This window comes from Saimiri boliviensis, chromosome 5 (assembly GCF_048565385.1).
Source record: "Saimiri boliviensis isolate mSaiBol1 chromosome 5, mSaiBol1.pri, whole genome shotgun sequence".
NCBI classification, from domain to species: Eukaryota; Metazoa; Chordata; class Mammalia; order Primates; family Cebidae; genus Saimiri; species Saimiri boliviensis.
The window spans coordinates 67327212-67350732 of NC_133453.1; the positions used below are offsets into that span (position 1 = coordinate 67327212).

A 23521-nucleotide genomic window follows, 5' to 3' on the forward strand; every position below is an offset into this window, starting at 1 on the left:
GCAGTGACCTGTGATCGCACCACTCACACTCCAGCCTGGGCAAGAGTGTGAGACCCTGTCTCAAAAAAGAAAAAAGAAATGATGTCAAGTAATTTTGTAAACCCTTAACACAGTGATGAAACATGAAACACTATATACAATCTTAAATGTTCCAATAAGCCATTCTAATTTTAACACACACATTTTAACAAGCGTAAAGTACAGCTAAGGCACAAACACTGAAGCCTTCAGGAATCCTACAGTTTGGGCATAAGGCTGGCAACTCTATCGTTGAAAAGACTCTACTAAACCCACTGACTGCGTAGCCTGTGGTCCATCAGATGGTAAATACAGAAAGGCATGAGGGCAGCCACTCCTCCAGAATCAGCCATGACCATTAAAATAGTGACACTGAGGCCAGGCGCGGTGGCTCAAGCCTGTAATCCCAGCACTTTGGGAGGCCGAGGCGGGTGGATCACGAGGTCAAGAGATCGAGACCATCCTGGTCAACATGGTGAAACCCCGTCTCTACTAAAAATACAAAAAATTAGCTGGGCATGGTGGCGCATGCCTGTAATCCCAGCTACCCAGGAGGCTGAGGCAGGAGAGTTGCCTGAACCCGGGAGGCGGAGGTTGCAGTGAGCCGAGACTGCGCCATTGCACTCCAGCCTGGGTAACAAGAGCAAAACTCTGTCTCAAAAAAAAAAAAAAAAAATAGCGACACTGGTCAGGCCACTGCACTAGGAATTAACGGATCCTCCATTTAAGGTGAAATGAGGGAAGCATAAAGTTCTTCCCTGCAGCACTGCTTTTAACAGCAAAGGATTAGAAATTACCTGAATACCCGGACTGGTTACATAAATCATAGTTTGTCCTCAAAACTGAGTATTATACAGAGATTAAAAATATTAAGGAAGCTCTTTATTTACAAGATGGAACAGGCATGAAAATATACCAAAAGAAAAGCAAGGTGCAGAAGAATCTACATGGAATGCTACCAAATGAGTAAAAAAAAGTCTATGTACATATCTGCTTGTAAATATATAGGTACTTCTGAAGGATTCACAGTAAGCTGGTAAAACAATGGCTGCCTCCAGGAAGAATATGGTAGAGATCCGGGTGGGAGGTTGACTTTCATTCCATCTTCATAGTTTTAATATTTGTACCATGTGACTGTACTACCTATTCAAAAATAAATTTAAAATGAAATTTTAAAAATGGAGGTCAGTCCATGGACACTGGGGTCATTGAAAATCTTGCAGAGAAAATGAGAGAGATAATGAGATTAAAAAAGAAAGAAATCAGTTGGGCACAGTTGCTCATGCCTGTATTCCCAGCACTTTGGGAGGCCAAGGTGGGCGGATCACCTGAGGTCAGGAGTTCAAGACCAGCCTGACCAAAATGGTGAAACCCCGTCTCTACTGAAAATACAAAATTAGCCAGGCATGGTAGCGCATATCTGTAATCCTAGCTACCCAGGAGGCTGAGGCAGAAGAATCGCTTGTACCTGGGAGGCGGAGGTTGCCATGAGCCGAGATCAAGGCACTGCGCTTCAGCCTGGGCAACAAAGCCAGACTCTGTCTCAGGGGGAAAAAAAAAAAAAAAGAAAGAAAGAAAGAAAGAAATCAATGCCCACAAGTCATGAAGTAAACCTTATAATTGCATAAAACAAGCTCACACATGCTCTCTTTATGTAGGCAGTTGCCGGCAGAGTCAGATTGATTTTCACGGCCCGTTCCAGAGGCATGACAACACATCAGTAAAGCAAGCTCACCAGCACACACCTACTGTGCATCAGGCACTGTGCTGGCAACCCGGGCATCACAACAAAGAGCAAACGTAAGGCAGAGGCTAAACTACATGGAAGAAAAGAAGTGCAACAGCTGAAAAGGTAGGTAAGCTTTCCTTCAGAGTGCCACAGTCAAGTGAGCTGCTGCATAAAATGCAATGACATCAGAGGAACTCTAACCTTCCCTATAAAAATCCACGGCACTGACAGCATTCAAGGGAACCTTCCAGCTATGAAACTACACCCAACACAAACTCCTCACCCTTCATCCACCCTCCTTTCAGAAGGGATTGAATTTGTCCAGTCCAGGGGAGTCCCAATATTCAGACCGAAAGCACTGTGAGTGCTGTTTATAAATAGCTGCAGGGTCCAAATGCAGCTGGATGCTACGGGCACTGCTCAACCTGCCTGTGGCCATCACTTCCTACCGGGAGGAGCTGGGCTCACCCAAGCAGAGTGAGTCATGGCCTGAGTCAGGTACCTCACCTTTCATCTAATCTAAAGCAATGAATGAGGGGTGTGGCAGTAACCAGGACTCCTCCTTATTCAGAAACATGATGGGAGAATGTGGTGACCAATATGGGGAACACACAGCTGCTTCTGGATTTGTGGCCACAGGCAAATCCAAGCCTGGTTTCTAATGGAGAAATGTTTATCATCTCAGCAACTCAGGATGGCACTTCTCTATGATGAGAAAGAGATTCAGACAAGTTAGATGGGACATGAACAGAGCTTCGGGTGACATTTTATCAAAAAAGACACATTGGCTAGGTGGACCTCTGCTTAGGAGTGAGGGGGGATGGGGTTCTAGCAGGAAGTGAAGCAAAAACAACTCAGGACAAGAAGGTAGTTGTGAGCGCAGCTCGGTCTCTGACTGCAGGACTATGACAAATCCTAGGTCTCTGTTTCTTGCTCTATGAAATCAGGGTGGGTCTACCTTTCTAGACCATTCTCCAAGTTCCTTCCCAACTTCTGCAAGTGGCAAATAGTTTCAGTGGTAAAAAAACTCACAAAAACATATTGGGTATTACTAGAATATGCCTACTCTCTTTTAAGAGACAGAGTCTCCACTCTGTTACCCAGGCTGGAGTGCAGTGGCACAATCATAGCTCACTCACACCCTGACTTCCTGAGCTCAGGACATCCTCCCACTTCAGCCTCCCAAAGTACTAGGATCATTGGCATGAGCTGCCATGCCTGACTGAGTTTAGATTTATTTTAAAGCATATTTTTATTTTTAGGAGTTATAAGTGTCAGGCTGTCTGTTAAAGCTCTAGGCAAACACAGATAAATCAGACCCAAGCCCCTGCCTTCAGTGGCCTCACAGTTCAGAACTCTCAGTAAGCTTCTACTCTGACAGCTAATTGATAACTAACATTTTTTTATTTCTATTCTGATAGCTCCCAAATAGCTTATTAGAAATCTCATCATGAAAACATCAGTAAAAATAAAGAGAGACTATTAAACTCAACTTAACAGGATCTGAGCAATAAAGAAATTAGTCATTAGAAACTCAAGAATCTAGAGCCGCTCCCTTTAGATTAACAGGGCTCTAAAGGAAGCAGGGTGGGGAATAGGGATTAGTGAACCAGGAGAGTAATTTGCAAGACAAGCTAAAGATGACCTTACTACAAAGGACAGCTGTTAGTCCTACTGGTGCTCCCTGAAGAGGCACTTCCTTTTGACTTCAGGCCACAAATGTGCTGTTGTCATATCAAGCCTCAACTTCAATCGAAACACGGAATCCAACTAAAACCACTTTTGGTTTCATCTTAAAGCTACCAAGGGTTGAGGAGTACTAACAACGTATAAATGACAAATAAGCTAATACAGCCAGGCTTCTTATCAGTTGCAATTTCCTGCTACTCAATTAAAAATGTGTATGACTTGGTTTCTCAAAGGCTGCTGGTGAGGAACTCTGGAGCCCCACAGGCAGAGCCAGGAATGTAACTGCTAAACTCAACTCTTAGCAGTCCTTAGCCAAATTGTAAAGACACATAAAAAGCTATGAGACTAAATTTCAACCTGTACCATAAATATGTTGAACTTTTAATTCCATTGCCACTAATATACATTAGAATATGGTATCAAGTGATATATGATTTAGCACAATCATATACTGAGTTAAAGTTTAACTTATCAATACTTTATGGCCTCATAATATGAACATCATTTCTGGGCAAGAGATGATGTGAATATACCTAACAATACTGAAACATAAACTTTAAAATGGTTGAAATACATTTTATGTTATATATATTTTACCACAATTTTTTTCCCAGCATGTCACGATCATTCTAAAGAAATGGTTACGGCCAGGCACAGTGGCTCACACCTGTAATTCCAGCACTTTGGGAGGCCGAGGTGGGCAGATCACGAGGTCAGGAGATCGAGACCATCCTGGACAACATGGTGAAACCCCGTCTCTACCAAAAGTACAAAAATTAGCTGGGCATGGTGGCGCGTGCCTAATCCCGGCTACTCAGGACGCTGAGGCAGGAGAATTGCTTGAACCAGGGATTGAAAGGTTACAGTGAGATAAGATCACGCCACTGCACTCCAGTCTGGAGACAGAGCAAGACTGTCTCAAAAAAAAAAAAAAAAAAAGAAAGAAAGAAATGGTTACCCTGGTTCCTATTCTCTAAAAGCCTTTAATGTTTTTGGGGAATCAAAGAGCTCAACAAATACCTATTGAATATCCATTTCTATGTATTAGACTTGAACCAAAAATGAACAAGATATCAGCCTTGTTCTTAAGAAGCTCCCAAACCAACAGGACTCATATCCATCAGGCAGACATTTATAGGGTGCCTTCCATATGCAAGGGATTGGGCAAGGCTAGGAGGGCAAACAGGTGCTGTCTTAGTTGCAATCACCCACACAACAGCAAAGGCTGATCAATGTTGACCTGAAGAATTCTGAGACTCCACTGAAAAATGTGCTACGGTCATTTGGAGTGCCCCAGTAAGCAGAGGCAAGGGTGACAGTGGCTCTATTTGCTATTTCTCCCAGCCCACTATGTAGAGGACATTTAAAAATCCAAGATACTGTTCTATTAAGGGCAAGATTATGTGGCACGAGTTTAACTCCAAGAATGGGCTACTTCCCCAAAAGGAAGATATACACAGCATAGCATCAGGGGGACTGGGCACTGGGCAGCTGGATTTCAGGGCCCACATCGCCACCAACTAGCTGTCACGACTCAGTCTTCCTTCTATCGAAAAAAAGTTGAGCTGGTCAGTGCTTTCCAGTCATTTTCATAAAAGCATTGAATGACGGAGACAATTGAACGTGTATAGAGGCATACTGCAAAGCCACCACCAAAAGCTTGTAATGTCTTCGAAGACTTGCGTTTTATGTAAGAAACGTACACACTTCATTCTGTACTATAATGAAGCTTTTATACCACCACCACGCCACCTCAGGAAGATGTTTCCTATCTGATTTGCAGCACACCCGGGGAATGGATGCTCAAGTTCTGATGATTCACACTTCTGCATAATTCCAAAGATATTCTATTTCATTTTGGACTCAGATTTCCCTCAAGGTCTATACCAATCATCTTGAAAGAAGACATTGAAAAAGGACAGTATTTTAGAACCCAAAGTGCTGATTTAGCCTCATTTGCCATACTCCTGACAAATCAACAAGGCCGTGTGTCATTTTTTATTGAATATATGCACTGAGACACTGGATACATTGACTAGGATTACAAAGACAATCAACCAGGCCAGCGGGAACAGGAAGCGCAGCCTGGGCTCTCCTGCTGCGTTCCCAGAGCTGGCTTCCACCCTGCACCACACACACCCAGTCAACGCCCTGCTGTCCACCCAGCCTGCAGGATACACCAAGACTGGGCCGTCCAAGGCACTACCTAATGCTGGAGCTGGAGATATCCCAAGTGAGAAGTGCTCTCTCCACACCTAAAATGCACCTTGTAAGGACTCAAGATAAAAAGCCATGGCTCGCTGTAGCTCAAATATAGCACAAAGGTCTGCAGATTACCAAACGATTTTGACACGTTACCATCTTCTCTTCCTTCTTCCAAGTACCGTATTTCTCCTTCCTGTCTTCATCAAGACAATGTATACTTCCCGGCGGCCTGTGGACTGCCCTCCAGTTGTAGCCTCCCATAGGGCAACTTAACCCTTGACCTGACCCCCAAAGGGTCACCTCTGCTGTCCACCAGACTAAACAGATGAGAGATACAAAAACTCCCCAGTGTGAAGGAATTATGTTCATATTTTACTTTATGGGACCCATAACAGTAGAGGCTGATGTGATTGGATAAGCCAGGCATTCCACTAAGTGCTTTATCCTCACCTTTAACGTTCACAACCCTTTGAGGTAGGTACCTCCATTTGACCAGCAAGGACAAGTAATTTGTCCAAGGTCAAAATCAGTAAGAATGTGAAGAAGCTGGGTTTCAAATCCACATCCATCTGCCTCAATGAAGTTCCTACTCCTAATGAGGCAAACTTTTACACAAGTACTAACTTAGAGCCACTGACTTCCTCACTGAGAAATGAGAGGCAATGGAAAAACCTCACGCCCTTCCACAAGGACGACTAGCCATCTACCTTGCGTCTGTGCCCCTCATCCGGCCTTCCTTCCTCGTAAGGCTCCAGTCAGTCACCAGTTCGGCTCCCCCACCGTCCGTCCCTCTCACCTACCGGCAGATGTCACACCAACAGTTCTCCCCTCTCTTGCATTAACTTTTCCTTTCAATTGAGTCATCTTCAAACAAGCTCACTACAGTCTTCTCCCATCTTAAAACAAAACAAAACAAAACTACTTCCCCTTCCAGTGCCCCCGGTTCTGCTCCCCTCTACAGCAAAACCCCTCAAGAGTTCCTACTGTCTCCAGTGCCTTCTCTCCTGTTCTCTCACAAACCCACTCCAATCAGGCCTTGCTCTACTCCGGCCCATCAGGGCTCTCACAGGGTTGCCAGCGGCTTCCACGTTGCCAATCTAGTCATCCAATCTCAGTGAGTGTCCTTTGATACAACTCATCTTTCGCTTCTTTTTTGAAACACCTTCATCACGTGGCTTCCAGGACCGCACACTCCCTCCCCCTCCTCCTGCCACTGGCGTCAGTCTCCAGGGCTCTCCCTAGCCTCCCTGTGTCGGAACACTGGAACACCACAGGGCTCAGGCCTCAGTGTCCATCCTTGGTGCGGCCTCCTCAGTTCATCCTTCTAAACAACCTAAAAGCTCCTCTAGCTGCATCACCAATCAAACTTTTCCAAGTGAACTTCAGGCTTTTAAATTCCTTTTTTTTTTTTTTTTTTTAATTGACTCAGATGCTTACTCAACCGCCTAAATAACTCCACTTGGCTGTTAGTCACTCCAAACCTGACAAATCTAAAACCATAATCCTGCCCCGCCCCCAAAACCTATTCCTCTCTCATTCCTCCCTACACCATAATACAACTCCATCCTCCTAGCTGCTTGGGCCACAAACGCTGGACACGTTCCTCTCTACTCTGTCTCAACTGATATCCAGTCCACAGGAAATCCAGTCGGCTCTACTTTCAAGGCATACCCAGAATCCAAGCACTTCTTCCTCTCTTCATTGCTGCCACATGGGTCCAAATCACCACCACCTCTTATCTGTTTATTACAGGAGCCTCCTAATCAGGATAGCCTTCTATCCTTGTCCTCAGACAGTCTACTCTCAAGGCAGCAGGCCAGAGAAATACATCGAAAATCCAAGAGAAAACATGTTCTACTCTTCTCAGAACCTTCCAGTGCTTCCCATCTCCTTCGTGAGTAAAAGGCAGTCATCTGATGATCCGTAAGGCCCTACACGATCTGCCTCCAAGGAGACTCAGTGCTTTGCCTGAACGTGCTTCTGCCTCAGGGCCTTTGTGCTTGCCGACCTCTCTGCCAGGAATGCAGCTTCGCCTTCTCAGGAAAGTATTTTCTGGCCATCCCATTGCCCACCACTTCGTCCCCATCTGCGCTCCCTGCTCCCTTTCTCCACTTCGTTTTTACAGATATTGCACCAACAAGTCTCCTCTCTCTTGCATTAACATTTCTGCATTAATTATTACTGTCTAACATAATAGGCCTTCTTTTATGGGTTGTCTCCCCCCTCAGAACATAGGTGGGGATTCTGTCTATTTTATTTGCTGCTGTAGCCCCAGTACTAGTATAGTGCCAAACATATAGTAAATATTCAGTGAGTATCTGTTCAACGAAGAACTTCTATAGAAGAAACAAAAAAAAAAAGCTGGCCATGGTTTCTCTGGCAGATCCAGAGCACATTCCCCTCATGTTCAAATAAACAAAAATCCCCATTTCTCTTGGGTTAAAACAGAAAACAACTATAAATCAACATGTATGCGCACACACAGAAATCAATGAGCTTACAGAGACCAATTGCGTATCCTAAGATACTGAAAAACCCTCTTAGCTGGCTTTTGGCATGACTGCTAAGCTTGGGGAGCGGGGCCATTGTCTCTCAGAGCTCACCTCCCAGATCATCCTGAATGAGGGTCCCCACGCCTCTCCCCATTCCTACAACCCCTTCTCAGTTAACCTCTATAGCAGCCTTGGGCCCTTTCTAAACATAGGGCAAGCCTTAGAAGGTACTTTTCTTTCTACGCTGGCTTATCGGATATAGTATCTGAAATAGCTTTCCCATGTTCTTGGCATAAAAACACTTCTCTAGTCTGGGATTCCCAAAAGTCCTGCCCCAACCTTGGCGCCATCTAATTCAGTAGGCATCTCCTTCAGCCTTTCCCAAGGTCACTGTCCTTGAGCCTCTAGAAGGCCCAGCAGTGCCCAGACCCATCTCTCTTTGTGCTTGTAAGTTCACAAAAGGCTTCTTTATCACCCAGGTCTTTAAGCTACCTCTCAACTTTCTCCAAGTATCGCCTTAAGTCAGCAGCTAGGCATAGTCTCACCAGCAGTTAACGAGGCCTCCGTGGCAAATAATAATATCCCTTTCCTAGAGTTGTATCTCTGCATGTCTACCTGATCACTTCTGAGCCTCTCCGAACTGTTCCTTTTTAAAAAAAACTCTTGGGGCTGGGCACGATGGCTCACGCTTACAATCCCAACACTTTGTGAGGCCAAGGTGGGCTGACTGCCTGAGTCCAGGAGTTCGAGACCAGCCTGGCCAACACGATGACATTCTGACTCTACGAAAAATACAAAAAGATTAGCTGGGTGTGGTGGTGCACACCTGCAGTCTCAGCTACTCGGAAGGCTGGGTTGGGAGGATCGCCTGAGCCCAGCAAGGTCAAGGCTGCAGTGAGTACTGCTACACTCCAGCCTGGGCAATCAAAGTGACTCTGTCAAAAAAATAAAAATAAAATAAAGAGAACTCTTGGGTTTGTGTGACAGCAAAGCTAGATTCCTTAGGTCCAATCAACAGGTTTTCGGCACTTTTGTTTGGAAAAAAACAATGGCCTTTCTCCTGCCTATCACTAATCTCTCTGGAGCCTTGTAGAATCTAAACATTTCCATTTCACTTTACTGTTTTGATACCTTTGTTCTAACGGGACATACATAATCACACTGCCAGTAAGAGGGCAGCCAGGCCATCAGCCGACAAGACATATCAGGAGAATGGGGCCTAGGTTGGATTTCTTACTCCCCTGAGCAAGGAGGAAGAACAGAACAACTCCAAAACCTCCGTGCTGCTGAATGGGGCATCCATACCAGAGGCCAAACATTCCACTCCGTGGCTATGATTCACTTGGATAAGGAGCCTCTCGTTAACTTGACATCACAAAGCTTTATCAGGACCACAGAAGACTGTGGTCACCAGCATATCCTGAAGAGAAGGGCTCCTGATTCTGCAAGGACAAAGGAGTTATTTGAATCAGGAAGGCTTAGGTTCAGTGACATCCAACCCTGTGGGTCTGAAATGTTTATGATCATTTGCAACGCGCACACACACTTAAAACAACCTCAGTACAAATGAACGTCCTTTTCAAAATGAAGAAACCACAGTGACATTGATATCACCGAGCAAAGCAAACAGAGCTATTGGGTAAAGAGGCATTACTGGGTGCTTCCTTACTCTTCAAATCACTAACCAGTGTGCCCCTTTCAAATTATTGCAAAGTTTATTTGTATTTCTATACTCCCAGGCTTAGAAAGCATGTTTCTCTCAAAGGATTTTCTTATACTGTATCTGAAATGGCTTTTCAAAAAAGTAAGCTTCAGATTGTATGACATGCAAAATATACTAGCCGACTGGGAAATAAACATGCAAGTAGATACCCACAGCTTCATGTCACGTGTTTTTGCCCTTTGCACTTGTGTTTAGTGGTACTTCCTCCGATTCCCCCTAATTCAGAACAGTCTTCTTTACCATTTAATTGGCTTTAGAGGCTTAGTTTTCTAAACAGTCTTTTTGCCAATTTAGGATGAGATGAAGCAATAGAGGAAGCCAACACTGGAATCTGGCACGCGGCTGAACCAGGGAGGGTCTACAGCCTGTGAACAGTCTTCTACACACACACCAACCTCAGAATCCGTACGCTGGTTTGAGATCGTCTTGCTTGTTTATCTAAACAGAAAAGCCAGACAGCAGTAGATTTGATAGTGGTTATCACACCCTGTTATTCGGTTGACAGGGACCCACACTGGTGAGAGGCCCATCTACCTGCCCCAATTCAGGGCTAATTAACAATTAGCTTTTAACTTAGTTCCAAGAGATCAGTGTTTGCAAATCTACATGCCAGTTCAACAAACAAGCCCACGAAAGAAACTACTTCCATACTTTGTCCATATAAATTTCCAGCCTTAGGTAGTTTTGTCATCAATAATTCACAGGCTCCTTCCTAGCAAATACTAATGCCAAGCAAAAAACGGAGAAAAATAAATCGTCTTCAACCCTGCCCTGAGTGTTGTGCAAGTTATCCAGCCTCCTAGGAATGGAGGTATGGCGGTGCTTTCAAGGTCACAGAGGTCTAAGAAACCAGACAGGTGGTATTCCTTAGCAGTAAGCCCATCCTGTAACTGCACCACTCACCCTCCATGGGTATGCCGCCCACAGTCACTGCCCCGTCATGTCTGCGCACCCGTGTGTCCACTCATATCTGAATGCTGAGACCTCACTGGGATTTATCTAGGGCTTAGCAGCTACGAAGAGGCTGCTAAGTAGCAGGCATGGGTCTTTTGAGATGCCCTTTCCAACTGGAGAATGGAATGAAGAAAGGAAGAATGTACACTTAAACATGACGAAAACCAAACCTAAAAGAAGAACGCACACCCATGGCACAGGCCCGGAAGCAGGGAGGATGTGGATTTAAGACCAAATTTGCCCGACATGCGGCAGCCACTACACCTCTTACAGCCTTGGTCTCCTCATCTATTTAACAAACACAGAGTGCTTACCCTGGGCCAGGACTAGTCTAATGTGTGAGGATCCTTGCTTCACTGCTGAAGGCAGGAAGGCCTAGGGAGGTCAGGAATCCTGCACAAAGTCATGGCTAGTAAATGGCAGAACAGGATTTGATCCCATCTGGCTCTAGGCTCTGCTCTTAGCCACTGCATTATAGTCTGCCTTCTGGGTAAAGGAGGAAAGCTAGTCTGACTCAAACACGGAAGACTAAGAACAGATTCTTGGAGCACACTTATGGAAACTGACGTAATAGATCTGGGCTGAGCTGAGAATCACACTTTTATAAAAGGTTGCCCAAGTAGTTACCCTGAAGACCAGCCAGGTTTCAGAATCCCTAAGCTTCCTTCCAGATATAAAGTTATTTGATTCCAGAGTTGTACCCAACCCCAGAAAGGGAAGATGGGCACTGGGGGCTGAGGCTACATCCACTTCCTACTGCTGCAGTATTTAATCTTTGCCATCCTCCCAGGAGGCCCACAAGGGTGCTACACAGATCCCCAGATCCCACGCTTTGGCTCCTAGGCTCACCCCTGGAGCGGGTAAGCAGTCTTCCCACCATCCTACCAAAAGAGTTAAATATATCCAAGATTCCCTTACTATCCTGGAAGAAATAAACTCTGCCATCAATTCATAAGTGACTTCACACAGGTACTGCACTTGCATTTGACCCTCACGTCCCTGTCAAGTTGCTTCCCGGATCTCTCTTCCACAGCCATCCTTCTCTATCCAGTCTCATAACAACCAAGCACCTCAGCAAGTCCTGAGTACCCACTGCAGTGCAGGTAAGCCTGTATTTCCAGGGTGAAATTCCAAAGTCCACCTTCAGGGCAAAAGCCAAGTGTAATTTAAAATCACTCATGAAAATCCCTTAGCTGGGACCCTGGCTTTTGAAAAAAAATCAAAAACCAAGAACTAACTTCTTGCGAGTCTCTTCACTAAGCTTACAGCTTCACCTTTCCCGGAGGCAGAAGACACGGACGCCTGAGCAAGGAAGGGTAAAGGGTCAAAGAAAGGGATGAGTTTATTTCGTAGGTTAAATTGAGTGTATAATATCAGACTCTATTGTATTTGCAAGACGTATGCTAGGTGCTAGCAGGCAAAGAAAGGAACGTAAGACCCCTGGCCCTCACATAACCTATAATCTAGTTGGGAGAGATTAGGTCATCTGAAGACAGTGGATAACAGTTATGCACAAACCATCAGAATTGTCAGACACAATGTGTTACAGACATCCAAAGGAGTTAAGTAATTGCTTTAGTGCAGGATGGGGAAATTTTAAATTGGTTCTTAAGCTATGATTATATTCTTTATTAAAATGGGCTGACTTAGCACTAATCAGTGTTTCAGGCACAACTGGCCCTGTCATCTAAGCGTACAACAGTTTTTTCTGTTTTTCCCACTGTCCCTCTTGAAAATATCAAACAATTCACTGGCCTTAATGTCCATAGTAACATGTTGAGCCGAGGTCTTCAGGGAACCACGTGCCATAATTCTGGTACTATTTGGTTATGAAAGTTTAAATTAAATCTCAATATGTTGTTATGCTAAGAGTCTATATAACTGAGAACATAGAATAACCACTTTTTTTAAATAAAGGAATCCTTTTATATAAGCATTTAACCCAACTTCTCCCAACAAATTATTTATGCCATATAAACACTTTGACCCCTTTCTTCCCTAACCCTGTCATTACTTGGATGGTCTCACACCAGCCTGTGTTAAAATTAAACTTGCCTATTTCTGCTTTCTTGCAGAGTCCTAAGATTTCTTGTAAGTTTCGCTGCCCATTTTGGCTTTTTCTCTGCTCTTAGCATTCAAGGTGACCCGACAATCCCTAGAAGATGGCCCTGGGCCACATGGCACTCCAACTGAGTGAACAAATGCAAGGAAGCAAGTGCGTAGGCACACACCCTGAATACAGCTCTGATCCCTGGCTAGCTAGAGCCACACTTGACTGGGCTTTTTCAGAAGGGAATGGGGTGGGGGCAGGCAAAGAAGGAAGGAACTTGATCCAAGGCCAGCTGCAATGGAGTCAATAGTAAGAGTCTAGGCACCACTATTTAAATAGATAGGCCTGACCTATGCATATGGGAAGCAGTTCGATAAATCAACACAATACAGTAAAATTCTAAATACTTCCAAAATGCAGACGCTTGCCCTTTTCTCCTGGTCTGAAAATCATTTCTGGCTTTTCCATGTAAAGAAGGCATGAGCGTGGGTCAGAGATATCAAATTCAAATCCACATTCTTTTTTCAGATTCTGCTCAAGATGAATTTTCAGCTTCAGTTTCTTCATATGTAGAGAGAGGCAGTTGGACTAGATGATCTCTATTTCAGAAAATATGATTTTAAGAGATGGAACATGACAAGTCTGAGAAAAGAACAAACCTAGTAAGAGTCAGAACAGAACAGAACAGTGGGCCTGGAGGACTTCTGGAAGATAGTGGTGATGAGAGAGAGAGAGAGAGAGAGAGAGAGAGAGAGAGAGAGAGAGAGAGAGAGACCCCCCATCAAAGAAGAAAATGACGGTTGGCAGAAATCCAAAATTACTTCATTAAACTCTCTAACAGATCTCCTTCTTCTAGGTTCTTCCTTGTGGTCACATACAGATCTATCTCTTCCCAGAAGAGCTAAGAGTGATGATTCACAGGATGGATATATCCACAGTCATCATCACATACATTCCACCTCTGGAAATGACTCAATTTTAACTACCTGAGAGAAATTAAAGAGTCCAAGGTGCTCAGATCCTGACCTTGGTAACTCGGCTGACAACTGAGTAACCTTTTGGAGTCTGAAACATCTGTAATATACAGCCTGAAAATCTGAAGTTTTATAGTATCTAGTCCAATTTTATAGTCTCCAAAGCTTTAGAACACCTGACATGTTTCGGGGCTCTCTGACGCAACATTATTCTGTCATAAAGTCATAACCAGAATTTAAGATGTGACTGAATAAAGGCACTATAGAAAATTTAAATCGCAAAAATTTATGATAGGTCTTTTATGAAAATGCAAATATGTATCTGTTAGTCCCATGCATCTTTGATATTTTACTTCTCCTGCCTCCAAGTCCCCTGTTCATTAAACCCACTTGTTATAAGTCTAATTAAGACCTACTAAAGTTGCTTTTAACATAGATTTCATAAACATGACTGAGTTTAAAATATCATTACAAGAACAGAAAATCAAATACCACATGTTCTCACTCAGAAGCAGGTGTTGAACAATGAAAACACATGGACACAGGGAGGGGAGCATCACACACTGGGGTCTGTTGGGGGGAAATAGGGGAGGGACAGCGGGGGGTGGGGAGTTGAGGAGAGAGAGCATGGGGAGAAATGCCAGATATAGGTGAAGGGGAAGAAGGCAGCAAATCACGCTGCCATGTGTGTACCTATGCAACAATCTTGCATGTTCTTCACATGTACCCCAAAACCTAAAATGCAATTTAAAAAAAAGAAAAAAATTTTGATATATTTGGATATATTTATATTTAAATATCTAAACATATTCTGTCATTTATATAAATATCTAAATAACAGAATATTATTCAGCACTAAGCAGAAATGAGCTATCAAGCCATGAAAAAACATGAGTGACACTTAAAATCACTAAGTGAAAGAAACCAATCTAAATAGACTATATACTATGTGATCCCAAGTATATGACATCTCGAAAAGGCAAAACTATAGGGATAGGGAAGAGAAAAAATAAATAAATAATAAAATAAAATACCATTACCCAAACAACAATAACCTTTGGCTTTACTCTCCCGCAGGCATTCTTAGAATCACAGAATGTTTAAGACACCTTGTACGGTACCTGACACACAGTAAGTACACAATTACTGCTTTTTAAATTATCATTAACAGTTACCATTTAGTCAGCAAGTCTCCATGCCAGGCAGGCATGAGGCACTTTGCATATTATCTCTGAACCCTCACAATAACCCCAGTAAGCAGTAATATCTCCATTTTACCGAAAGAAATGAAAGCTCACAGTAAATTAACAGCTGCTAATAAAAGGCCAAGAAGGAATCTCAGCTTAGGTTTCTCTCCCACCAGGTTCCTGAAAGACCCCCCACTGAGTTTTTCCATAGAGTTTAGGAAGCTGGTCCAGAAGTTTTCTCAATCTTCCTGGCTCTGCTATTTATATCCACATTCTTTACTGTCAAAAGTGACAACTGACCTGTGTGCTGTGGCCTGTGTGTGCTGGTTCTCCTGGGAGGATCAATGCTATTCCTGAAGCTGGAACGCTTTACAAATGCATGAGGTGGGCAGCACGTGACATAAACCACAGCCCCCCTAAAGTGTGGCCACTGCCTTTGGACTCTAGTAAACATACAGTCTCCTTACACGGGGCCTCTCCCCTCTGTCAGCTGCTAAGAGCATTTCTAGAAGGCATCAGACCCGACTGCAGACTTATCTTTACCTCGGAGGAGTTTCCATCAGCTCTAATACCAGAGAAGCCCAGCAGCAGTAACAAGTTTTAGCAAGCATGTTGCTAACCTTCATGACACAGATTCCTGGCAAAGTCACGTTTTGCAAGTCTCCAGGATATTTCATGTCCCAGTACCTTTCCCTTTACACCTTTTGCTTGAACAAGTATTTCAAGGAAGCCACCGGTTTCAGTGGGCCTCTGGTGTAGAGACAGAATGCCCAGAAGAATGAATTCCCTCTGCTGGCCCAGAATCATTTCTGCACTAACAAGCTCAAATTCTACACACTAAGTATTCCGAGACAATAAACGTCATCCATTAACTGAGTTAACAGGAACCTTTCATTTCAGATTTACAGCTTAACAACAATTATTTCTGAGAGAAAGCAGAGTATAAGCAGCTGGCCAGGCATGGGGCCCTAGACCACCCTCCTGGAGCCTCCCCACCCCCAGCTAATTTCTGTGCTTCACCTAGCAGGTGTTATCAGAAAAAAAAAAAAAAAATCTGACTAAAATTCAGGGGCTGCAACATTCACTAATTCCAAATTTGTTAACCGCTGAAATCAAGAGGTTTCCTCCAGTTCCAAAATCCCATTCGCCTCTCCTAAACACAAAGTATCTTCCCTGTGGCTGCACTTTGCTTTCTCCGGTCTGTTGGTCTTGGAAGGTCCTCAGTTCAACTAAAGGCCTGGGAGGGGAGGGGAGACCTTTTGTTGCTGGAGCCTATTTTTCAGTAGCACTGATCAAGAATGCAGCCCCATAGCGATTAAGACGACTAAGCGCCAAAATACCCTCTCCGGCTTAAATAGCTCGATCATGTGGGAACCAAACACTGTTTAAGAAATAAAAGGAGAGGCCAGGAGTGCGGGTCTCCACTTTCTCCTGGGAGGTTTACCGCTATAGTTGGGGGGTGGGGGGGGGTGGTTCCTTTCAAATCTTGTTTGCAAAGTCCAGGCTCAGATCGGACATTTTGCTTTAACCCTTCAGCTGTACCCGCCCAACGCCGGAGCCCCGTGAGTCTCCGGCGGCCGAGCACTTTAGGGGCTGGGCACATCACTCAGAAAGACTAGTTTTCTCAGCTGATCTAGTCGAACGAACAGGTGGCTTGGTTAATTCCATTTTTTTTTTTTTTTCTTTTAAGGCGTGTAAAAGTATCTTCTAAAGAGCGCCCGCCTTGCTGGAAAAGTCATGCAGGATACATGGAAAGTGGCTTTCCAACTTGTGCGGGGCGCGCGAGTCCGCTGGGGGCACGGGGTGTACCATGAGTTTGGCAAACGCCTGTACCACCCTCAAACTACGCTCCATCCAAACCACAGCAGCGCTGCTGTTACCCCGCACCCCGCCCCCGCCCCAAACACACACGTGAAGCTCAGCAAAGCGTGCCACCTGCCGGGGTCCCAGCAAACATGCCCGGAGGGAAGGACCGGCAGAAAGCACTTTGTTTAAAACAGAAAAAAAAAAGTAAACTCTCCCCGGGGCCAGCCCAGCCCTCGGGTTCTCCTCTTTCCCGAACTGAATGGGGGGAGGCGCCGCGCGGGGAGGGTCCTGGAGGGGAGCGGTGCGCGCTGGGCGCTGGGTGCGCCTCGGCCGCCCAGGGCGCGACCCACGGGCCAACTCCTCCCCGGGGCCGGCGGGAACAGGGCGCGCCCTCGCCTCTCCTCGCTCGCACGCCGGCGCCCCAGTGGGGGTGGGAAGGGTCGGGGAACTCACAGCCGCTTGTCCTCGGGCTGCAATTGCCAGTGCATGGCCAGCGAGAAGCCGAAGAGGCTCCCGGGGTCCCCATATTTCCGGATCACGTTGTCCTCGCGAGTGTCCAAGTTGAAGGCTGCACCAAGCCGAGGCAGGAGCCCCGCCAACAGGTAGAGCAGGCACAGCTGCCCCGCGGCGGCCATGGGCGGAAGCACCGGGAGGCGAGCGGGGACCTGCAGCGGCCGCTCTGCGCTCCCAGCGGGGTCCGGGGCTGCCGCGCTGCTCCCGCCGCGGCCACCTTCGCCTCCTCTCGCCGCTGCGCCCGGCCCCACCCCCGGGACGGGTCGCGCTCTCCGTCCGGCCGCTCCCCCTCGCGGGCAGCTAGCGACTGCTGAATGAGCCCGTTGTTCTCTGGAGACTCGCAGGCGTTTTATCAAGTGACGAGGACGCCGGCCCCGCCCCTCCCCACCCTCTGGCCCCTCCTCGCGCGCCCGCGGCCGGGCGCACCGCCCGCACCTTCCCCTCCCGCTCTCGCCTCTCCAGCCGCCCCGCACCTGCCCGGAAGGCACAACGTGGGACACCCGGAGGCGAGCTCACGGCGGAGCAGCCTCACTCCCACGCCCCCTCTGGAGAGAACTGTGGTTGCGGAGCAGCGCAGGGCGAGGGAAAATTCACTACCCATTATAATGAAAAGTGCAGGTGAGGCACCTGGCCTCATTGCCTGAGCAGCCTGTTCTTGCAGATGTGGGCCCACGTGCGAATGCATACTTCATTCACTCATCTCTGTAGGTGTTTGTGGAGTGCTTAAGGCGTGCTTTGGGCCTTAAAATACAAACACCTGTAGAGGGACTACAGCTTGTGGACTACAGCTATGTAGGCTGTTCTGGGTCCTAAAAGACCTAAGCCTCAAAATGATCACAGCACACAACTTGATAGTGCTGTATAAAATGTACACAATCCAGCCATTACCTCAATTCATCCTAACAGCCCAATGAGGTGGGCGTTTCTTTTTGCAGATCAGAAAACCGAAGCTCAGCCTTACCCCCACGTCACTTAGGATTTTGCCCAGGTGACCAGGAGAGCTTGTGGGAGAAGTCACGTCAGTCAAAGATGGGTTGTTTAACGTGGCACCAGGAGCTCAGGCGATGATGCTGTTCCTTCCTAGCCCTGAACTTTCAGAACTAGTTGTGGGGAGAAGTGCTGGGTCCAGACAGCTCCAAGTTCTGTGTGGGTGTCATGAAAGCTCCTGCCTCCAGGACATAGGCGGGGCTCCAGAGAGGTGTTGGCCCTAGAGGTAACCTTGTCCTGCAGGGGTTCTTAACCCGAGGAGAGAGAATTAATTCAAGAGTATTGTGAACTTGAATGGGAAAAAAATTGCAATGTAATGTTCACTAACCTCTGACACTTAGCATGTTTTGCCATTGTGAACGTAGACAACAAACTACAGTAGCAGTAGGATTAAGTATGACTTTCATCACTAAAAACCATAGTTTTTTATATCATATCACAGTTGTTGCAAATATCTCAAATGACAAGTTATTAGACAATCAGCCAGATATTGTATGTCAATAATGAATCATATATATTGCTCTAGCATAGATTTTTGAAAACATTTTAACTGTATTTCGATATGATTGGCTTTTTCTGTAACCCCCTGTGTTCTTTTACAGATTTAAAAACCTTATTCTGAGAAAGGGCCCAAGGTTTTCAGCAGCCTGCCAAAGGAGTCCCAAGGCATGAAAAGGTGAGGACGAGCTGGCCCAAAGCCTTCTGTAATGCCCTGGGGATCCCTCTTTGGAATCTGACATTCCTGCACTGGAAATACAAGCAGGGCGCAGCCCCAGGGAAGAGCAGGAGCTGTGTGTGCATAGGGGTCGGAGGTGTCCTCTTCTTCAGCTCAAGGAGTATTCAAGGGAACAGCATGTGCTACTCAGAAAAGCTGCGTGAACATCATCGGGGTCCCCACAGGTGGTAGCAGCTGCCACATAAGTCCCTCAGCATATTAGGGGTGTGAACCACTTCCTGGCCAATCAGTTACTCCAGTCAATTATAGTGCAAAATGGGACACAGGGGGTATAAATTCAGTAGATAATCTTGAAGAGCACACAGTTTTAACAAATACATCTTGATAAGGTTGGGAAACTACTGGAGACAGTCATCTAGTAAACTATGAAGTATTTGCAACGTGATTTTTCATACAAAATAGTTGCAAGTTAGCGTTTTCCATTCCTGTGAAATATGTACTATTCCAGAGTGATGGGGTCCATACTATTATAGCCATAGCATGATGAACCTCACTGCAGGGTGTACTCAGCCAGGAGCCACTAATGTGGCTGTTATTGTTGCTGAAATATTCTGAATTGTTTGATAAAAGCTGCTGCCCTGGGCCAGGCGCCGTGGCTCATGCCTGTAATCCCAGCACTTTGGGAGGCCGAGGTGAGTGGGTCACCTGAGGTCAGGAGTTCAAGATCAGCCTGAACAACATAGCAAAACCGTCTCTACAAAAATACAAAAATTAGCTGGGCGTGATGGTAGGTGTCTGTAATCCCAGCTACTAAGGAGGCTGAGGCGGGAGAATCGTCTGAACTCAGGAGACAGAGGTTGCAGTGAGTAGAGATCATGCCATTGCTCTCCAGCCTGGGCAACAGAGCAAGACTCCATCTCAAAAATAAAAACGCTGCTACCCTTAGCTTCTCAAGGGCAACCGTCCCTGCCCTGCTTATTTTTCTAGGACTAAGCAACTTCCTCACAACCTAGCAAATGAAAGTTTAAGCCCTTAAGCCCTGGCACAGCAAGGGCTCCTTCTGCTTGGGTATGCCCATGTCATACCAGCTGTTAACTATTCTGAATGTCACCCCTTGCTTCTAACAGTAATTCTGTGGACCATTCATTCCATCCTTCCCAAGATGTGTTTAGTGAATGATGTATGAATGGCCAGAGTTATCTACTTCATCCCAAATGCAGATTGCACTCAAATTGAAATTCTAAATAATATTAAATTTAAATATCACAACAACATGTATAGCACTACTCTAGCAAATGATGCTTGTGTGGCAAGAGGTTGGGATAAAGAAAAACAAGGCTGGGAGTCTTGTTCTGACATATTATTCTGAATATGTCAAGTGCCCATCACAAATGGAAAACTTATTAGCCCCACGCTCCTACCTGCCACCTGTCTCCTGCCTACTTGAAGTTGAGTCAAAGTCTTACTCCTGCCGTAGATGCCAAAGATGCTTGGAGTCAAACCCTCACTCTTGATATAATTTATTTGAAGATTGTCAGCGTTTTCTGACTACAACAATCAAGTTTTGGCCAGGTGCAGTGACTCATGCCTATAATCCTAACACTTTGGGAGGCCAAAGTGTATGGATCACTTGAGGTTAGAAGTTCAAGACCAGCCTGGCCAAAATGATGATTTTTAGTCTCTACCAAAAATACAAAAATTAACCAGGTCTGGTGGCAGGTGCCTGTAATCCCAGCTACTCAGGAGGCTGAGGCTCGAGAATCATTTGAACCGGGGAGATGGAGGTTGCAGTAAGCCAAGATTGCACCACTGTACTCCAGACTGAGTGACAGCAAGACTCAAAAAAAAAAAAAAAAAATCAAGTTTTATGACTCAGTCGTTATTTCCATGTTAAAACAGAGTTGGGTGTTTTACAAACGTGTCTTACAAAAAGGATGTGTAGAGGCCATTCTGGATCCACTGAGGACATGTCAATCTCTAGGGCCAAAGGAATAAAAGAATTGAGAGCCTTAAAATTTAGGAAGTAAAAACCTGGGAGGGAGTGCATAGTTTTAATGAAGAAAACAAAAATCTGGGACAGGAAGATACTTGTCTGGAAGCAAAGGGAGAGAGATAGCTTGGTGATAACAGTGTACTGAGCATATAGGGCATGAGGCATGTGTGTGTGTGCATGCAGACATTCCTATGAAAACGACACACAGCGTGCAAGAAGGGTCCTACAAATCCAGTTAACTGGCAAAACTCTGTCTTGTTTAAAAAGAAAAGGGGGGCTGATTAGAAAACAAAATAACACATCACAGAAGAAACTTCTATAAACTGAAAATTGTTAACTAAAAGCAGTGAAAGCTATGAACAGAGGCATTTACTCAGATGAGAGCTTTTGAATTCTTATGTTTTACAAGTACACTTTTCAAAATAAAATTATTTGTTCTATGTCCCACCCTCTGTAGGGGAGCTTTCAAAATAATTTCAGAATATCGGTCACTCGTGGAGAAGTCTGAAGAATCCATGTCATGCCTAATATATTTTTCATTCCCTGAGACCTACTTTAATCATTTTGTTATCAGGTTCTTATATTGACTTCATCATCACCAACAACAGAGAATATATTTGCTGTTTTCATGCAACATAGAAACTAGTTATTAGACCGGGTGTTGTGGCTCATGCCTGTAATCCCAGCACTTCTGGAGGCTGAGGCAGGTGGACCACCTGAGGTCAGGAGTTCGAGACCAGCCTGGCCAACTTGGCAAAACCTCCTCTCTACTAAAAATACAAAAATTAACCAGGGGTGGTAGCAGGTGCCTGTAATCCCAGCTACTCAAGAGGCTGAGGCAGGAGAATTGCTTGAACCTGGGAGCTGGAGGTTGCAGTGAGCCGAGATCGTGCCACTGCACTCCAGCCTGCTGCTCTATCTCAAGAAACTAGTTATTGAAAACATCTCTTTTTTTTTTTTTTTTTTTTTTTGAGACTGAGTTTCGTCCTTGTTACCCAGGCTGGAGTGCAATGGCGCGATCTCGGCTCACCGCAACCTCCGCCTCCTGGGTTCAGGCAATTCTCCTGCCTCAGCCTCCTGAGTAGCTGGGATTACAGGCACGTGCCACCATGCCCAGCTAATTTTTTGCACTTTTAGTAGAGACGGGGTTTCACCATGTTGACCAGGATGGTCTCGATCTCTCGACCTCATGATCCACCCGCCTCGGCCTCCCAAAGTGCTGGGATTACAGGCTTGAGCCACCGCGCCCGGCGAAAACATCTCTTTATTCTCCTTCTGTGGTTACATTATCCAGACAGTTTTACATATTTCCTGGAGCCCTTTAATGTGAGGCCACACGTGAGAGTGGTTAGCACACGGTCTCTGGAACCCAAGTTCCTTGTCTCCCATCCTGCCTCTGCTCCACGCTAGCCACATGGCCATTTAATCGCTCCACATCTCAGTTTTCCCAGCTGCCAAGTGGGAATAATGACATGTCATCTACCCCTCAATAGTTGCCTTTTCTTAAGGGTTAGTAGAGTTAATGTTAGCTTTTTTTTTCTTTTTTATTTATCGATTTATTTTTGTTTATAAAGATGGGGTTTCACCATGTTGGTCAGGCTGGTCTTGAACTCCCGACCTCAGGTGATCCGCCCGCCTTGGCCTCCAAAGTGCTGGGATTACAGGTGTGAGCCACCATGCCCAGCCAGTGTTATCTAAAGCACTTCTTAGAATGTTGCATCAAAACCAGAGCTTCCACCTCCATACAGGTTTTCAAGATACAGCTTTTATGAGCTGTGCATTGACCACAATGTGCTTATAGTTTTGTGAACTAAACATAATAAACTGTTCCGACTAGGGATTCTATTCAGTGGCACATTTTTTTTGTTCCAGAAAAAGAAATAGAGTTTTCCCATACTGTTTTTTTATTTGTCTTTTTATATTAATGTTCACAGTTTTCTCTTCTACACTGAACCTTAATGCTTTTGTGTTTAAAAAAAAAAAAAAAAGGTGACATTTTCTTCGCTGAAAGTCAAAGCCCATTTAATAGGGGTAGACCTGCCTTTGGTTGGGATCAGGAGACTCTATACTGCCAACTCTTCCTTATTTTAACACCCAGATCTATTTTGAAGTAAATTGCATTTGAATGTTTCTAATTCACTTACAATGAGCTCATTAAAATGTAGAGTATTTCACGTTTCCATTTTAGGTGGGCAAACTTTTTTCAAGTTTGTTTTGAGGAAATTTTTCTAAGCCCGGAAGCCACATGTTGCCAGCCAGAAATAAACTCCAGCCTTAAATGAATCAAGTTAAATCTGAAACTGAGCTCACAAGGCTGGGGTGAAATCCCCACCTGGGGATTTGGCTTTCCAACGCCATCTTCATTAGAGACGAACATGAAGCTACGTGCATCTCATGACACACACAATGCAGTCTTGAAAGACAAACATGGAGGAGACGTTTTAAAATTAAGTTCCTTTCTTAAAGAGAAAATTTCATTGCTTTCTATAAAAATATTTTCTGTGGAAAAAAAAAAAAGGCTGATT

The 23521-nt window shown here is 45.1% G+C and overlaps 1 protein-coding gene across 3 annotated transcripts in view; it reads right to left on the bottom strand.

Moving 5' to 3' along the window:
- ITGA6 (integrin subunit alpha 6) overlaps positions 1–17671 on the bottom strand; it is an 81470-nt gene extending 63799 nt beyond the window's left edge. For 2 of the 3 annotated variants that reach the window (XM_074399464.1, XM_003921867.4), the window contains exon 1: positions 17281–17671. In XM_074399464.1, coding sequence (XP_074255565.1) covers positions 17281–17462 — 182 coding nt within the window. In that variant the 5' untranslated portion in view covers positions 17463–17671. The remainder of the gene's footprint in view (positions 1–17280) is intronic. The other variant, XM_003921868.4, reaches the window with a different exon arrangement.
- Positions 17672–23521: the final 5850 nt, after the last annotated feature.